Raw genomic sequence first — 19,284 nt, 5'->3', positions numbered from 1 at the left:
ATTAAACTTTATTCCGTTGAATTTTATTTCACTTCGGAACATTCATTCACGGATTTGCGCTACTGTCTTCACACACAGACGAAACTTACTAGAGAAGTGTGAAGTGTGACATAATATACCTCTGTAAATGAATACAATATAAATTCACGTCTCGCGCACAAGGAGCCCTCTCGAACGCCACCCTCCGTGCGTCGGTAGCCCCCGGGGTTCGGGAGTTACGGGTGGTTAAATTTGCGTTATATGTTCTGTCAAAAAAATTTCATATCGGCGGCATATTCGCCAATACCGATATATCGGCGACAGGCTCATATCGGCCGATAATATCGGCAAAACGATATATCGGTCGGGCTCTAGCTAATTGTGTGGATTGACAGTATGTCAGACAAGAGTTGAATCAGCGCTTTATCATCTAACAAATCCACTTCTGATTTCTTGTCAGCATTAATTTGTCTTGTTCAGGATTGACACAAAACAGAATTTGTGTTCTTCGCTTAGTTTTTTTGCTAACAGCTAAATCCGCCCCCCCAATGGGTTGTTTTAATTATTACTTCATGAATTGTAAAGTCCCTATGCTTATTGTCAAGAAAAGACATGTTTGTTTATACTTTTTAACTGGAAAATTATAGATAAGTTTGATCAAGAACAGCTGCTACAGTATAAAGATGGATGCACTGATGCATTGTTGTTGCTGAATTTAGTTTTCAAGGGAAAATAACTAGGACCCCTGCTTTAAATTAATGTGTGTGTGTGTGTGTGTGAGAGAGAGAGAGAGAGAGAGAAAGAGTGAGGGTAAGCAATTCAATAGAGTAACAGGAATTTATTCATTTATTTATCTATTTATTGAACAGATAATTTTTTTATATAATCAGCATTGTGAAATAGTGTGGACTGTTTTCTCTATTCTCTATTCTTTTGAGGAAATACAGGAGATGCTGATATTTATTTCAGTTATTTTTAGTAATTCAGTTATTTCACTGTAATGACCTTATTTAAAGGGACAGTTCACCAAAAATTAAAATTCTGTTATCATTGAAAGTCAGTGGGCTTCAAAATATCATCTTTTCCACAGAACAAAGTCATACAGCTTTGGAACGACATCAATTCTATTATCATCTACTCACCCTTATGTCGTTCCAAAGCTGGCTTTGTTTTGTGGAAAAGATGATATTCTGAAACCCTCTGACTTCCAATAATGACAGAATTTCCATTTTGGATGAATTGTTCCTTGAATGCATTCTCATTCATAACCCTGGTGTCAGCGCCCTGATTGATTTATTTTCACATCGTCTATTGTTTAGAAAAAAATTATGTTGCTTCCTTACTCCAAAAAAATGTTTCTTTGATAACTTCACTTTTCAAAAATGCTTTTTCCACAAATCAATCATAATTACTTTCATCTGAACATGTGCATAAATAAATATATTATATATGGATATTCTGGGGAAGAAGTGTTTATATGACACAGATTTCTGATTAATTAAGCCATTTGCCAGCTGTCTGATTTCTGAAATTCCGTATATTGTCCAACTGCAGTTGAGGTAACCGCAATATGACCAAATTACAATATTAATCATAATTTTCAGTTGCATGTAAACATGGTCCCTGAAATGAGAACAACAGAAGTACATCATAAACAGAGGAGAACACAAGGGTGGAACTAAGAGGGCGAGATAGACAGAAGGAGAACGCGAAAGAGAAGGGTGGGGGTGGATGGGAGTGTTTGGCCGTTGTCCATGTGTGCGGCAGGGAAGTTGAAGCAGTCAGGAGGGGAGAGAGGGCTGGCACGTGGAAGGGCAGTATTTCACAGAGCCGGAGAGAGAGAGAGGAAAGAGAGGAGTCTTCTTCTCATTAGAGGAGGTGGAAGCTCTCCAAGATCAGTGTGCTTGTTGTTTGACACACACTCGCACTCACACATTTTTATGAGTTTGAAGAATGCATCGCCTCTGGTAAGAGTGACAGGAACAGTCAGCCAGGGTTGAGTCACAGCATTGCGCACAGTTTAGACACTTTCTTTACACTGGAATCCACAGAAGCATCTCAAAACACACCCTAAGCGTCAATGAAGTGAGTTTCAGTGCACTGCTCTGATGACAGCAAACTAATTTTCTTCTGCAACCGGCAATTCAGTCATTCAGCGGATGGAGGCTACTCGTGGTGGATCGTAAGGAGTCAGTGTGAGACGTTCCAAGAGGAGTGCGTGAGGATGGCATGGGGTGTGTGGACCTTCGTGCTTTGCATGATGCTGTGGATCTGCTCTGCAACTCAATCAGCAAAGACTGTGTATCCAAGATTACGTCTGTCTCATAAAGGTAAGGCAACAGGTGTGTGTGGGTGTTTGTGCAATGCTTGAGCATGAAGTTCAGTCAAATTGAAGTTGAAGCTGTAATTATTGGCCATAATTTTAGACTTAGATGGACATCCCAATACAGCTCTTCCAAATGACTTTATACAGGTTATAAGCATACTGATTACCACTTTCATCCACTGTTAAAATGGACAACTGTCTTAAACAATTAAATAAGTAAATTTATAATAATTTATTAAATGGTATTGTTATTTAATTTATATGTATTTATATCAACATTTGTTTTATGGCTATTGAAACACACTCTCATGGCAAATTGGTGGGAAATTTGAATTCATTCATCAGTGTTGTATGATCTAATTTGTGCAATGTCTTGTAAGATTCTGTAAAATCTCATTTTGTACGATTTCATACGGTAACATTTATACAGTTTCATACAATCTCATTTTGTACCATTTCGTACAGTAACATTTATATGATTTCATACGATCTTTTCAAATGTTTTATTTATTTATTTATATAGGTATTTATTTGTTATACTTTTGAGTGTACTACATTTTTAATCTGCTAGATAGTGTGAATGAATGAATGACAGTGAAGTTGATTATGGACACGCAAATGATTTGGATGAAGTCACTTGTGCTGCCATAAATACATCTGGATTCTCTTTTATTTGTGTTTTTCCTCACCGTTACGGTGGTTGAGCTTCTACAATGTGGTTTTCTGTCAGCTTAAGCGGTTCACTGAAGGAATGTCAACTGTTCTTTTTACTATGCTGGTCTCTCATTGGCATGTTTACAGTGAAATTCAGGGATAGATGGGGGCATCCTTTTGTAGATGAACACCCTAGCCCGAAGCAAATAGCCCATGCCGCTCTCAGTCTTCCTCTTTGATCAGAATGCTGTGGAAACTGTGTCATATAAAAATCCACACCCCAGCGTTGGTCATGATCGAGAGTCCATGTGGAATTTCAGTGCATGGTAAATCAAACCAATACCGTCTATGAACGTTCTGTAAAACCTGCTCATGGAAATTTGAGAAAAACACTGACACTATGTGCCCTAGACAAAGGTTTTAGACTGATGTGTTTGAGTGGCTTTTCTCATTAGATTTGTCAAAATATTGATTTTCAGTGTCACATTCAGTGGGCTGAGCACATAGCTGCTGGCAAACTCAAGCAAATTGTGATTGACGTGTGGCGAAGAAACCGGCTGGCAGCAGGGGAAATATCCCCAGGCAAAGATAAAATGTGGAATTTCTTTCCCAATCCTCTCAGTACCATTCTTCTCCATGTGCCTTGTTTTTCTTTTTTCCTTTTTTAAGTTTTGATATAAAAGGTTGATTTTGAGGGGGAAAAAAAATTATGTTTTACATATAATTTTCTCTTTATTAGCCTTTTACAGTTCCTCTTGGTGTCCATCTCTTTTTTTTCCCCCATGCTTCTGTTTCTGTCATTCACTTGGTGTTCTTTGCGTGTCTAGACTGATAAAGTGTTCTCTACTCAGCAGAAGAAACATTTTTGCATGTATCCTATCATTATGGAATGAAAAACATGTATGCTTTAAAATTTGAATAACATGAAGCCCTCAGAGATAGTTGAGGCATTTTTGTAGGCCTTGGAGCAATCACAGGAGGTTGACTTATGGTTAAACCCATGGGATTTTCCTCCTAAATTTTAAAGGTGTCTTAAATTATAACTCAAATTAAAACCAGTAGTTGATTTAATTAAATATTGCCCTGATCTGCCAGCGGCTACATGTTATGTGCTTACAAGAGTGGGGATTTTCTGCCTACGAGACATGCTTGTTGAATGCCCAGTTTTGCCAGACCGTTAATTATAAAATTGAGTTTGCAAATGTGCAAAGAGATACCCTTTTAGAGTCTGATTCAGTCTTTTAGTCCTCAGACATTTTTAGTAGCCCAAAAAATGAAAGTAGATGTGGGTTTGGATCCCTTTTGCCATGTTGACTGCTGTGTAGTCTTGTATAGCCAGACCTTTGACATTCTGTGCAGCTTATTCTGGCCAAGAACTACCAACTTAGATGGAAGAAACTGTATATCAGACATGGTAATAATATAAACATAATATATATTGACATAATATATTTCTTCGTTTTATTAATCTACATCATTTTTTGTCAAAGACGTCTTGTAGGTCACCCACTACATGAACTGTCAGATAAGGCAAAATTAACTAAAAGTATGTGTTCCTGGTGCTAAAAGGTTCTTCAGTGGTTCTTTTTAACCATTTGTAAAATCATAACTGGCAAAATTCTATCTGAGGATTTTCTGTCAATTTAATTTGTTTTTATGACAGTGGTGGCTTATATTACAAAGTTACCACATTTTTACTGTATTAGTCAATAGTATTTGAGCAAAACCTATAGTTACAATGGTATGTTTTTCTAAAGGTGTAGTGTTTGTGGACTTATGAATTCTCCTAGCCAACAGTTTCTTGTAGCAACCTGTGTTTTGTGTGCTTGTGTGGAACATATTTGACACGCTTATCAATATCTATAGAGCTCGAGTTTGTCTCCTTTGTGGATTTTATGAATGCACCTTTGTTTCCTGCTTGACTAGAACAAGTAGCTCTGGTTATTACATTTCAGTTTGTTGCATTGAAAAGCTACTACAGTGCAAAGTGCTTTTTTCTTAATGGAATAAATTTTCATTTGTGTAGGCAGGGAAGTTTGAGTGGGATTTTCTTTAAGCTTCTAAATTTGTTTTAGTAAGCGTTTTACTCATTGGTTAGGGCTTGACAAAATTACAATGTTAAGATTCGATTTGTTTTATTCCTCTAATTTTTCAGAGATGCAACCTTTGCCAAAGTTCAAAAGGGAATTCGCAATTTAAATTTAAGGGCAAGGTGCTTCTCTGCTATGATTTGGCTAAGCTTTGCTTAAAGAAATCAAAATTATCTACATCTAATGCTAATTAGGTGTAAAGGAAGCTTATTTAAAAAAAAAAAAGCCATGTTTTGGCTTGATTGTCTAATAGCTGAAGCAACAACACATTCAGCTGGTTTGTAGGTGTTTGGGTGGGATTGTGTAGGTGGTTGCACATATTTGATATTTATTTCTAAATGGCTTTGAGGGTTTAATCAGGCTAAAAACAACAAAAGTGAGAGTTAAGAGATTGCCATTGAAATTGGTGTAATTAGTAGAAGCTACAACTTGGCAAAAGTGTTTGTTTATGAGAGAGTGTAATGCTGCTGTGATTTCAGGCATGAAAATTGCCAAGCGCATCCCAATGGTGCATTCCGAACCTTACAGGCAGGCACCTTGATTATATGCAGGTATTTTTGAGAGTATCGAATAGTGAGGCCGAATTATGTAGCGGTGCTATTGTACGTTCTTCCCTACCGCAGGGTCCGAGGGGCAACATGTTGAGCACATGATCTGCAAGAGTTGTATATTTACTCGAGAGTGAATTCAGTTTCAGTCTACTCTAAACATTATTTCAAAACACTTCCAACTGGTTCTGGAGTGTCCGACCCCGGTTTGAGGTGATGTCACGCTGTTAAGACAGAGTTTGAGTTTCGTGCATTAACTTGTATAAATAAACCATGCTGGCTTCGGCGCGGTATTACTGAACAGTTACCCCTTGCAAAATTTCAACAAGGAGCCCCCCAAAAGCTCTCCAGAGCTTTTAGCCCTTGTCCCCAGCTACTTATAAAAATTGTCAGTTTCTTATCCCAAATCTATAGCCGTTCAAACATATAAATCCTCCCGGACCTCCAGTTGGTCGCAGCTATCATCATGTAAATGGACGTTCGTGAACGTTTATGAGGTTTTTTTTAAACAGCCCAAACATATAAGACGTTTGCCCCCTACATCAATATAAATGTGAGAAAAGAGACATATTTTGAGCTCTCTGACACTTCAGTACAGTCAAATAGGCGACATATTTCAGTTTCGCCATGTTATGTGCTCTATAATATCAAGCTATAGTAGCTTTTCCATCGTCAGTCATCACTAAATGACAGATTGAGTGCTCTAAATAGTTTTGTCATCACCTTTTACTGGAGAACATGATCTTTAAGTTTTTAATTCAGCCTTGGGATTTGTTTTACAGAGCTTTTGGCTCTTAGCGAGGAAGACGAAGGTCTGTGTTTAATTTTTATATTCTGTTTTAAATTGACAGTATAACAGCCCATTAGACAGCTCATGTTGCGTTTAGGCTCAGGTCATAATCACCAATGTGTTTCTCGAGTCTCTGCTGTAATTTTAAACCTACTTCAGTGTAGACAAGAAGGCTCATCTATGCTCAGATTACTTTAAATGAGTTTGCCAAGGGTTATTTTCTTTTTTGGTCAATGGGGGAATTTTATTCCCAAACGGAAGACGGAAGTAAAATGTCATTTTCAAATTCCAAATTCCATTCCAAATGATTTCATATGAAGGTTTTAATGGTTTTCATCTACCCATTTCTGTGTGCTGTCCTTGTGTTATAATTTGGCATAATCCAGTCATTACAGCCAACTTCACGTTCACATGCGTTTTCCCTGATTGGATTGTGATTACTGAAACTATTTGGAGGTGGTCTGGAACAGACTCTGACCTCATTTAAAGGGATAATTCACCCCCAAAAATTTTTAAATAAATACAAATCTGTCATTTACCCACTTTCATGACATTCCAGCCCTGTATGACTGACTTTCTTCTGAAGAATATAGAATAATTAGAAGATATTCTGTGGTCCAATCAAGATTAGACCCTATTGACTTCTGTTGTATTGAAAAAAGAGACATTTTCCAAATAGCCTTAAATGATCAGGTGTAATAGTCACCTATTTGTCACTCCAAAGGCAAGTTTTGCTTTGAGTCCACAGCACATGAAAGGAGAAGGACTTATATAAGCAAACCTCCTGCTGTTTCATCACCCAGTCATTGTATCCAGATAGCGCTGCATGTGTTTAGCTGGCCTGCAGGTCATTGTGTAATTAATGATGTTCTTGGGAGAGTTTGTTCCTGCTTTGGTCTGTTCTTGCTTCTTCCTACCTCTCGCTGTGTCTTCTCCTGACAGTTCCAAAAGGTCTGTTTACCCAATAAACCCATAATTTCCTTTCAAACGGGGCATCTGAAGGGTTGTCATGGAGACGGGTTCTTCAGAGACAGCAGGACGGGAAGGAAGAAATCCTGGGTTTTAATAAACTTCACAGTCAGTACAATCAGCTCTGGACAAGCAGACCCGCAAATGGCCCCCGAGAACAAGGGTTTCCTTGACTTACAGTGGCTTCAGTGAATGCACATTGTTCTCTGGTCAGTGAAAGATCTCCAAGGTCAGGTAATTTACAATGTATCCATCAATCAGCTTGTTTCCCCACATCAAACAACCCGAATGACCATTTTCAATAAAACAATGGCCTGGAATTTCATCAAACGTTCAAGGATGGCACTCCATGTGATGTCCTCTTATCTTTGATATATTGTACTCCAGTGAAGGCAGTTGATGGTTTTCATTTGGATGTTCTCTTCAGCTAATGCTCTTTGTATTCATTTCCTCACTTTGTGTCCATTTAGAGGTGACACACAATGGCTTTGTAAAGATGGTGTAATTTTCTGTCATCCTGGAAAGCTTTCAAACTACTGATTGAGAACCATAGGGACGATAAGTGATTGCATACTCCTGAACTTTGGTTGGAAATTGTTTGACCTCTTTTTTTTTTTTTTTTTTGGTACCCAGTTTCGACACTGAGGTACACCAGTGTCCTTTTTGTGTACACCCTTATTATTATATGAACATAAATGTTTATAATTATTTACACTTAAACTTAGGTTGAAAATTTTTTTTTTTTTTTTTTGGTACCCAGTAATCCTCTACAGACTTGTCTCCTGAGGCATTTGTGGCAGTTCTTGTGAGAGGATGTTTGAGTAGAGCTAATCTTCTTATATCTGTAAGTGAATTACGATGTGACATTACACAGGAGATCTACTTAGTCAGGTTTAATCTACTCCGACTGACAGTCCAAGAATTATGATGTATAAATGTCAAGGTGTATTGTTATTTAAATCAGTAAGTTGTAAATTTTGTTCCTTCTCTCTCATGTTGTCCAAGGCTCTGTCAAGGTTAAATATGAGAAAAATGTTTTATGAACAGAAACCTTTGGCATCTTTCAACCCATTGGCTTTGAGTGTTGAAAGGCTTCTTTTTCCATGAAGTGAGCGAGCGACAGGCCCAAATGTATCCAACACTTGTGTGTTTTTTGAGAGTTTTGCAGCTCTTAAACATGAGCGGTTTTTCCAGGTGGGAGAAAATTATAGGGAATAAAACCATGGAAAGCCCCTCAGTTTGTTTTCAAAGGATATCACTTAAAATGTGTGTTTATCTCCGTACATGCCAAGACATTGAACTGAAAGAGTATCTTAATGAAACATTCAGATGGTTGAGGAGGTTAAAAAGTGAAAAACTCATAAATATAATATGAAGAGATGGGTGTTTCTTGTAGAAACGCTGAGAGCGGTTTTGTTATAATCACATGTATTTTAAAATACCTTGTGAAGGCTGATTCACCTAGCAGTTTTTTAGTAGTTTTTTAATGTTTATTGAAAATATCGTGTCCCAGAGTTCTTGATCTAAACATTAATGTAACAGATGCATAGTTTTTTTTTATGTATGTATTTATTTATTTTTTACATGTATTTATTTATTTATTTATTTTATTGCTGATTCCATATACTGCATAACACAAGCAACAAGCATAACAATTGCTTATATTTACTAAGATCATTTGAAAATACAATTTGGCCTTGCTAAAGTGTACATGTAAAATGTATTTTACTTAATGATTTAGCTACTTTTTTGATTATTTAAATACCCAGCACATCTATGCATCAAACCATACGTGGATTAAAGTTAGAAATGTTTATGTTGGAATTTGGCATCTTTATTAGCATTAATCATTTTGATTAACCCGTGGCACTATAGCTTGTAATATGATATATTTGGCCTTGTTAAGCACAATCATTCTTCTATTGTGCATGAATACTGCATAGACGGCAAATGTTCCTTGAACATAGCTCCCTTGCTAGAAATTTCCAGCTCCACAAAGTTGAGTTCATGTTTTTATAAATGGATTTTTTTCTGGCAATCTTGAATGCAGCATGAGGAAAAATTCAAAACGAACAAAATGCTATAGAAATCAATCAGTCACCACAGAATAATACATGACAAGCCAGATCTGGCAGTGTTTTCATGTGTCTCTCCGCAAGCCTCATGAGGTCTACAGCACGTTCCATCATGAGGACCTGACCTCTGTATGCTTAGCTTCGCCTCTTGAATGATTGACATGCATTTTGTGTTTGTATTCTTGACGATTTGCTATGTATCAACACATCATGTGTCCTAGCAGGTAATTGAAGTTTATCTCATAGCCACTGTGGAATCGCCAGTAGCATGTTGTTTCTGTCAGCGCTGATGTTTGAAATCAAAATACCTGTCTGTTTTTGTTAACTTGATTGACAGGTCAGAAAGTCCCTGGCCCATGAAAGGGGGAGCAGAGCCCCCCCCCCCATTTTTTACTGTGCAATGTCTGATGGGTCACACCTCTCTTCTTTTTTCCATACAGAGCTGATGCATGATATCACACTCCATGACGCCAACAGTTTTATTTATTTCTTTTTTTCCTTTGGTCCAATCATACTATCACTGAAAACTATGTCATTCAGCAAACCCCCATTTCGGCTGCTCGCTCATGTTTTGCCCCAAGCATGGCTGAGATTGTTTATGGAAATAATCTTTATCTAAGTTCTCCCCATCTCATATCTTCACCCTTAACTGAGCGTTTCATCTAAATGTGGAGTCAATGTGCCACTGTTTCTTTAAACGCTTTGGTAAAAGCTTTAATCTCAACCTACGTGCAATAAAGCACAGACAAAACACCTCTTTGCAATGTGCTTTATCTCTAAAGTGCTATTGTTTCATCATAGAGATGAAATGAGAGTATGGAATTATAAGATATTTCCCATGACATATTTAGCTGATAAAATGTCTAGATAAATGTTTGTAAATAAATTCAAACACCATGCAAAGAATATGACTCATATGTGAAATGTATCTAAATCTGTATTTTTTGGCTAATATGTTTTGCCATGGGAATGAATATAAATCCATAAAGTTATGTAATTCCATACTGTATTATGTATTCAATTATGTAAATTCAGACTGTATTTTCATAGTCATCATTGTTTGATTGAATTGCAACCAAGTTTACTTGCATAATATTATAAGCATATTTTTATTATATTATGTATTTTATTTATTTTTATTTATTTATTCATTTATTGTTCTTTTTATTAAATTTTGGGAATAACATGCACTAATGAATCATGCACTAGAAGACCAGATACATGTGACCTGTGTTGTGTTTATTTTTAACCACTTTAAATGGGCATCATTATGGGCCAAAGTCAGTTTTTCGATCTCTGGAGTAAGAATAATTATTAACAAATAATTAACAAGTAAATAAATAATAACTTATGTATTTAAAAATCATTTATCATTTTCAGTTTTAAATATTAGCCCAATTTTCATAACTCAAGAATGTTGCATTACAAATTAAGAATTGTAATGGGTTCAGTTTTGATTTTGTGTTGTCATTAAATGTGGTTAATCTGTCAAGTGGATCAATGTGATGATCAGACACCTGGTGTGCTGTGGTGCTTATATGGGCAAACTGAGTTTGAATCTGGTTTGTTTCACCTTCACATTTCTTCATGTTTTTAGTCTCCTGTAGTGTTTTGTTGAGCGAAGGGCAGGTTGATGTTAGCCAGCTTCATTTCCTCTGTACTGGTTCATTGACGTATGACAGCTGCAATTTAGCATAGGTTAAAAGTACAAATAACATGCGTCAGTGCGAATCATATGTACATAATACACAATGTGGTAAGAACCCTTTCGCACCACCTTTACAAGGCCACACCGAAACATCTCCCTTCCAGCCCACCCACAAGAAACAAACCCCTCTAGGCTTCATATCTAAACCAAAAACCTTCACCATTCCAGATCAGCAGAGACAAGTGTTTACCAAGCTGTTGAGTTTGTTAGAGAAGAAATATTTCAAGGGTGGTGGATTGGATTATGTTCAGGCTGCACGTTTAGTATATACATGTTAATGCTAATATTGAAATATAAATATGTATTTAATTTATTTCCACTTAAAAAAAAAAAAAAGTACTTTTTTTTTTATTCTTGAACTAGAGAATTTAAACTACAGATCAATGTGTATTGATTTATAAAGGGCAGCGTTTTGATTGCCCATTGACTTTGGTTGCTTATTACTTATTTATTTTATTAGTAAACAATAAATATTGAATGCACTGATTCCATTAAAGAGAGCTGTACTTGTGAAGGATATATAGCCTTACCCAGACATGCAGTCTGTCTGGCAGAAGGCAAAGATCATATTCCCAAATACTGGATAACCCTTACGATAATTACTAGGGTTAGCAGGTTAACACAGTCAATATGCTGTGTAAAAGGACAGAGTCTCTCTTAAACAGAGTCCCTCAGTCTTCTGCTCAGAATCAGATCTTTTATAGTAATTAGCTTTGGCTTTTGCCTCCTCGTTGACTGAAATAAAATGGACCCCTGTTCATACAGACAAGTTCGCCTTATACTGCAGTGTGTAAAAATATGATTTATGTAAAATTTGTCCATCAGGGGGTCTACAAAATGACCTTTCCTGTTAGACACAAGATGGGGAACTCAGAGTGACAGATGAAAGAAGGAAGCTCTTTTCCTTCCTAGGATGAAAGCACTTCCCTATCTCCGATAGCCGATAGTCCCTCAGCAAAGGGAGTAGACGTCCACATCCGCAATCAGCCTATCAACTCTCCTTAAATCTGGAATCTTCCAGCCTCCAAAGTCCTCTTTAGGGAGAATCGGCACTTCCTTAAACCTGCTCACCCCGGCTGAGGTTCAGATGACTTAGGCAGAGGAAACAGGTCTTTAGTTTGGCTTACGGGGAAATACAGCCTGTTCAGCACATGGGGATTTGGATTAGAGAGAGTTTGGGTCATTTCCCTTTCAATAACCGCTTTTTTTGGTTTTATTAGCTGACAGGCCTGAGAATGGGATTGACAGTGGTTCCTGTGAATAAATGCAGTCACTTCCTGTCTTAAAAGCATAGGGCACTTTCACTTACAGTCTAAATTAATAAATTATTTTCCAATAACATATACGCACAAATAATTGTTTATCCATTAGTTCTGTTCCTGAAATTTGACTGTCCAGTCAGCATTGCTAGAGTCCTATTTGTGTTTTTCGTACTAGTGGTGGATATTTCTCAGTTACTAATTTTGCAACCACATAGTTTTACCAGTCTTTGGCGACAATTGGGTTTCTCTTTGTTCGTGTTTGTTTTGGGTGAGTATGAATCAATTTGAACTCATTTTTTCAAAACACTTATTATTTCAAGAACGAAACAAGTGAGTTTTATATGAGTCGTTGAATCATTTGCACAACAGTTTTGTTTAAAATGAAAAATTAATTCAGTAACGATACAAGATGTAGACGAGTTTGTTTCTTCGTTGGAACAGATTCTATCACTTGCTCACCAATGGATCCTCTGCAGTGAATGGGTGCCGTCAGAACGAGAGTCCAAACAGCTGATAAAAACATCACAATAATCCACAAGTAATCCACATGACTCCAGACCATCAGTCAACATCTTGTGAAGCAAAATGCTGTGTGTTTGTACGAAACAAATCCATCATTATCATTATATATAAACAAATACATGTTTGTATATATACATGTATGTTATGGTTACAGTTATTTAGTATCACACTTGCACATATTCAGTCAGTGAGTATAATAAGGGTGCAGTAATTTATTATATCGGTTGGATGGTTGTCTTTTTCGCAGGATTTCTTCCCCCACCCCTCCGCTGAACAGCCTAATGCTACGACCCTTGCCCTGTCAGGGGCACTGCGTTAATAACGGTGAGGGGTTCAAATGCTCGTTGCCTCTGGGAGTTCAGGATTATTTTCTTGGCTTGCGTTGGGACATGCGCAATTTGCTGTTTGTACTAAGGTCTCTTTATAAACATCATGACCCTGTATGTCTTTTCATTGTGGTTTCTGCTGATAAATGGAGTATATTAAATAAATATGTATGGTGGATGAACCCTCCCTGTGAAACAACACATATAGAGGCCCATCAAATGAGCTAAGTCTGGTTTTCTTTCTTTCCTTTATCCTACTCATTTATCTTCATGAACAAGAGGCCAAACCCATAGATTTAAAATTAGAAAGATGCTCATAATCAAAATGAATGAAAGAGGCATAGTGGAATTGATTTCATATATTGAACTGAACATAACTAAAACTATATGACAGGTCCAATAAACATCAATAGAACAAAGACCTTGGTTTAATCAGAGTGAATGAAATGTGAAATTCTTCATCCAATCTGTTTGTTATTTTGCTGTATATATGGTCAGGGAACTGGAAATTATTCCTGAAGGCATTCAATGATTCGTTTAATTTTTCTCTTTAACACACTCTTGAATCTTGAACATCTTGAAGAAATTGCTTCATGGGCTTTCAACATGACGACACCCTATGGACATCTAAACAAACATATTATATGTAGCACATACTTGGTCCAACATTTGAGACGACTAGTAAAATGCTTCTATTTAGCATTTTCTAAGCTGATTTAATAATAATATTATTTCTTCTTCGTTGTCGTCTTATCTTTATTATTCATCTTTGTCTTTTTCTTCATCATAGTCTTCATCTGCTTTGTCTTATTCATCTGTTTTCTGCATCGTTGTTGTCATTTTTTCTTTTTCTGTCATATAATATTTCCCAAATATTGGTTCATTTCAGAATCTTTTTTTTTCAGAGTCCTAAAACTTTTTTTTAGATCTTGATTCCCAGAGTGAGGTATTACATTGACTTCCAAATGAACTTGAACATTGTTGGTGTGTGTGAGTGTTACTTGTTTTCATGTTTTTGAGTATCCTAAGGCATTTCTATTAACTGCAAGACTCATAAACATAATTAAAGACACATTGAGTGTCTTTCAAAAGAACTGCTCTCAGACACTAAAATGTGATCAAAGTCTGCCTCTTTAAATGTCTGTCTTTGAACTTGTCGTTCTCTTTCCGCTTTCTTCATGTCTGTTTATCCCTCCCGCTATCATTTCAGTAATCCAGTTTTATCCCTTATCTGTCTGTCTGCTTCGCTTATCATCTTTCCATATGTGCTTTTGCCCTTCAACTTTCTAAGTGGCTCTTTTAAAGGATTAGTTCACGCAAAATTGAAAATGTACTCCCCCTCGTTTCATTCCAAACCTGTATGACATTCTTTCTTCTTTGGAACACAATAGGAGAAATTCTGGTCTCACTTTTTCACACAATGATGAATGGGGACTGAAGCTTTCAACCTTCTAAAAGGACACAAAAATTTGGTGCATACGACTTAAGCAACTCTCCTGAAGTGATATGATAGATCTGTGTGGTGAAAGAGTGAAATTTAAGTCATTATTCAATGATAATCTTCCCTTCCAGAGAGCTATAGCTTTCTAAGTTTCAGTCTGTTTCGGAGTATGCTTCTTTAAATTATTTCTATGTTGCTTTTTGTTCTTTTGGAGCCTTGACAGCCTCAGTCCTTGTACACTTTCATTAAATTGAAAAAAAAAAAAGTGGTTAGGAAATTCCATAAAAATACACATTAAATAAAAGAGGAAGTCATACGGGTTTGGAAATTACATTTGAAGTAAGTAATGGCAGAATTTTCCATTGTTCCTTTTAATAATTCTGTCTTTTTTTCCCATGTGTCACTGAACTCAACCAGCATCCAGTGATGTGTGTGTGTGTGTGTATCCCCTTATCTGCCTGCATCTTTGTGTGTGTGTGTGTGTGTGTGTGTGTGTGTGTGTGTTGGGAGGCTGCCATTTTTCAGTCTTAAAGCAACCAGAGAGCATTTAAAATGAAAACCACATTTTGTCATTGGGTGTGTATGACTGGAGGGCCAACTCACACACGCTGAATAAATCATTACGAGGGCAACTCCCCATGGAGCAACCCAACGCACACACGCAAACACGCTCAGGAAATCTGTCATAAGTCATCGACATCCCCCATACTTTGATTAATCATATAATCCAATTTCTCTCATATCATGATTCAGTGAAGCAGTGCATCTTTGTCTGATTTTGTTCATATATGTGGTCTGTTTAATCCTGTTCCAGATGCCTGACTTCACTCTGTGGTGGAAAGAAATGCAACAGAGTAGAGATGGGAGTCATGGGCTTTATAACGGTTCAACATACATGAACACTACCGTACAAAAGTTTGGGTTCAGAAAAAGTCATACATTTTTATTCAGCAAGGACAGGCTACATTGATCAAAAGTGATGGCAGAGACATTCATAATATTACAAAAGATTTCTGTTTACTAATACATGCTAAAAGAAGCACAACTATTTTCATCATGGATAATGTTTCATAAGAGCCAAATCAGCATATTAAAATGATTTCTGATGGATCATGTGACACTGAAGACTGGAGTAATGATGCTGAAAATTCAGCTTTACCATTACAGGAATAAATATATAAACTATATTCAAATAGAATTTTTTTTTATTGTAATAATATTGCACAATATTATTCACTTCAATTCAATTCAAGTTTATTTGTATAGCGCTTTTCACAATACAAATCGTTGCAAAGCAAATTTACAGCAAATTACGTTTCTACAATATTTAGTACTCTGTACTCTGGTAGTAATATTACTGTTTTTACTGTACTTTTGCTCAAATAAATGCAGTCTTGAAAAGATCTGAAAGATTCATTCACAAATTGGCCATTGCTAATTCTCTTATGAACTTAATTCTCAATAGAAATCGAATAATATTGAATAACTTTTTTTTTTTCTCACACAGAGCCATCAAATGACTCCAGAAGACTCGGATTGTAGCGTACATGATGCTTTGCTTTTATGGTGCTTTAGTGTTTGTTTTAAGAAAACAATGACATAATTTTCATTTTTGAGTGAACTTCTGAACTTCTTGACCATCTTGGTCAACCAGCTTCATCAACAAATCCCTAACCCTACGAATTTAAATTTGGCCACGAATGGTGCCTCAAATCATGTGTAATAAGCAGAGTTAGACTAATACTTTTCTAAACAATCACATGATTAAATTACTTTCTAATTTGTGTCTGTAGAGTTATGGGAGCTGAACAGGACGAGAGTGTTCCAGGCCGGAGAGGGGCATCTGCAACACTACAGTATGTTACTGGATGAGACTCAGGAAAGGCTAATCATCGGAGGAAAAGACATACTGTACTCACTCAATCTGGAGTGCATCACTGCCCCTCACAAAAAGGTACATGCATTTACATAGCTGTTCTCAGGATTTGGGCACCATGTCTGTCCAGAATTGTCATCTGTGTGTGTGGGGGGGGGGAGGGGGGGGAGATACAGTTTATCGTCTCATTTGGCTCATGACAGTATGTTGCGCAAAGCAATTTACGTCTGTTGCTAAATAAATCTCAGGACAACTACGCACATACTTATTAAATAAATAAAAACAGCTCTCATACAAAGAGAACCCAGGGATTATATTGCAACCATCTGTTCAACTACAATTTACAAATATTCACAAATCCTTGTGCTCATTTTAGGTTGTTGCACTGAAACTGTCATTATATAGTTGAATTATATTTCTGTCATGACAACTCTCGGAGGGATTGACATGGTAATGTACATGACAATGTTAATGTATTTGGTTTTGGCGGAATAGATCTGCTACGCTGCTGCTGCTGCGGCAGAGCAAGTGCCGAGACTTGCTACTGCCAATACATCCACAACATGCTGCTGTGAGCATGTAAGAAATATTGCTGCTGCAAATATAACATACATGAATCACCTCGTAGCAGATCTATACAGGTGGAGCTGGGGAAGGTGGAGGGTTTCTGAAGCAAGCTGCAACTGCTACGGCAAGCACTAGTCATATATTTGAATGTTGAGCAGCGAGCTCATTGGCTACCGATACAGGAGAGAACCAATCAGCTGTGCCATGTGATAATGATGTCATTAGGTCAGATTGAGTTAGACCTATCGGATTGCGCCATCTAGAGTTTCATGCCAGAACTCTGTATATGTATTCTGTATTAAGTATGCAATTATTACTATGTAACACTTATTGTTGTGGATGCAGCATCAACGTCAAAAGCAGACGTTTTTGGTTTTCGATTGCATTGTAGAAATACCTATTAACAGATGTCACCCTTAATTCATGTACAAAAGAAAGTATCTGATAACAGGGTGGGTGGGGGATTAAGCAGCCATTCCACTGTCTCTGACATTTATCTATTTACGATTTCCACATTTCGGCCCCTAATTACAGTCGCACCACACAACTTTCAGATTGGAAGCGGTCATTATCCTTTGCTTTTTTGCAATGGTAAGAGGAATGAATAATGAATGTAAGAATATATCCATGCAAAACAAATTTCATATAAAAATATATACAGTATTACAAAATATTTTGATGCAACTAAATGCTCAAATTAGATAAAGAAATTCTCTATATGCATCCATCTGTATCCACGCAGCTGTACTGTTTTCCACTGAAAATGAATGACGTCCGGTCTGACGTTTGTCGGAGATAGTAAATAGGCGGCTTTACTGAGATAAAGTAGATGGTATTACATAAGAATCAAGTTACGTAATAGCTTTTTTTTTGTAGGCCTCTCATATGAGTCTTCATCTCATGTGAGTGTACATAATTTTAAACACATTTGTCCAAAGTACTTTTTTATTTCTTCAGGTGTGAAATGTTTTTAAGTGGACTTATAAGAGGCTTTTAGGGAGTATTATAATTAGAGGGTTGTAAAGAGTTATAATTCACTCCACAGTCTCACAAAAAATATTACAAAAGCTGTTCAAAAGGCACTATGTTCTATTTAGGTACTAATATTTACCTTTTAAGGTTCTAATATATACCCCTTAGGGGTCAATAAGGTACAAATACCTTTCTTCTGAGACTGTAGTGGACCTGAAATTACATTTATGCATTTTGCAACACTTTTATCCGAAGTGTCTTAACATTACATTTGAGGTATTACATTATCAGTTCATGCATTATCTGGGAAATAAACCCATGGCCCTGTCTTTGCTAGCAATGTGCTCTATTGTTTGAACTACAGAAATGCAGACAGTCTTTTTTATGCAACCACAGGTCAAAAAATATAACAATTCAGCCAAGTACAGCAAGCACATTTCTGTGCCAGAACAACATGACCAGAACCCATGTGCTTGTTTTTCTGTTTTAGATTCACTGGCCGAGCTCTGAGGAGCAGGTGGGGGATTGTTTAATGCAGGGAAGAGAGAAGGTAAATCTGTTATACATCCTGTACAGTATATATGACACAGTGATATCCTGTTACATGGCTACAGTGTTTATCTTGAAAAGTGTTAAAAGCATTCTTTTCTTTATCTCTTTATCTCTATTTTTCTCTCTGTCCCTCTCTCACAGCCGGAGTGTGCAAACTACATTAAGCTGGTGCAACATTATAACAGCACCCACCTGTTAGCATGTGGGACTGGAGCCTTCAGCCCAGTGTGTGCCTATATCAGAGTGGGCCGTGGAACAGAGGTAAATCTTCTGCTGTGGCAAAGAAAATAATCTTAGATCAGTGTTTTGTTTTTGTTTTTCCTTGTTTTATGTATTTTTTTATTTTTTAATATATAAAATATTATAAATAATATACTTAATACATAACATCATAAGAGGGCAGTAAGTTACACATTAATTTAGTTTGATTCTAAATAAAACAATTCATAATCATGTCTTTGAATGTTATCAAATAGTGATATATGAAAAAAATGGCATATTGATGCTTTTTTATCTAAATATATTGCTAAGTTATTCATAATTGTTCTAATTATCAATGTTGAAAAGAGTTTTAGTGGAAACTGAATATAAAGTTCAGTGAACAGCAGTGAAATTATATTTCTAATA

General features: G+C 36.6%; 1 protein-coding gene across 1 annotated transcript in view; it reads left to right on the top strand.

Moving 5' to 3' along the window:
* LOC107723938 (semaphorin-3E-like) overlaps positions 1-19,284 on the top strand; it is a 70,015-nt gene that overhangs the window by 24,247 nt on the left and 26,484 nt on the right. The window contains exons 2-5 of the mRNA XM_016532668.1: positions 2,128-2,309; positions 16,484-16,644; positions 18,596-18,655; positions 18,799-18,918. Of these exons, the coding sequence (XP_016388154.1) occupies positions 2,128-2,309; positions 16,484-16,644; positions 18,596-18,655; positions 18,799-18,918 (523 nt within the window). The remainder of the gene's footprint in view (positions 1-2,127; positions 2,310-16,483; positions 16,645-18,595; positions 18,656-18,798; positions 18,919-19,284) is intronic.

The sequence above is a fragment of the Sinocyclocheilus rhinocerous genome, unplaced genomic scaffold (assembly GCF_001515625.1).
Source record: "Sinocyclocheilus rhinocerous isolate Xijiao unplaced genomic scaffold, SAMN03320098_v1.1 scaffold2049, whole genome shotgun sequence".
In the NCBI taxonomy this organism is placed as follows: Eukaryota; Metazoa; Chordata; class Actinopteri; order Cypriniformes; family Cyprinidae; genus Sinocyclocheilus; species Sinocyclocheilus rhinocerous.
The sequence above is the reverse complement of the archived record's forward strand: the minus strand, read 5'-3'. Positions and strand labels throughout refer to the sequence as shown.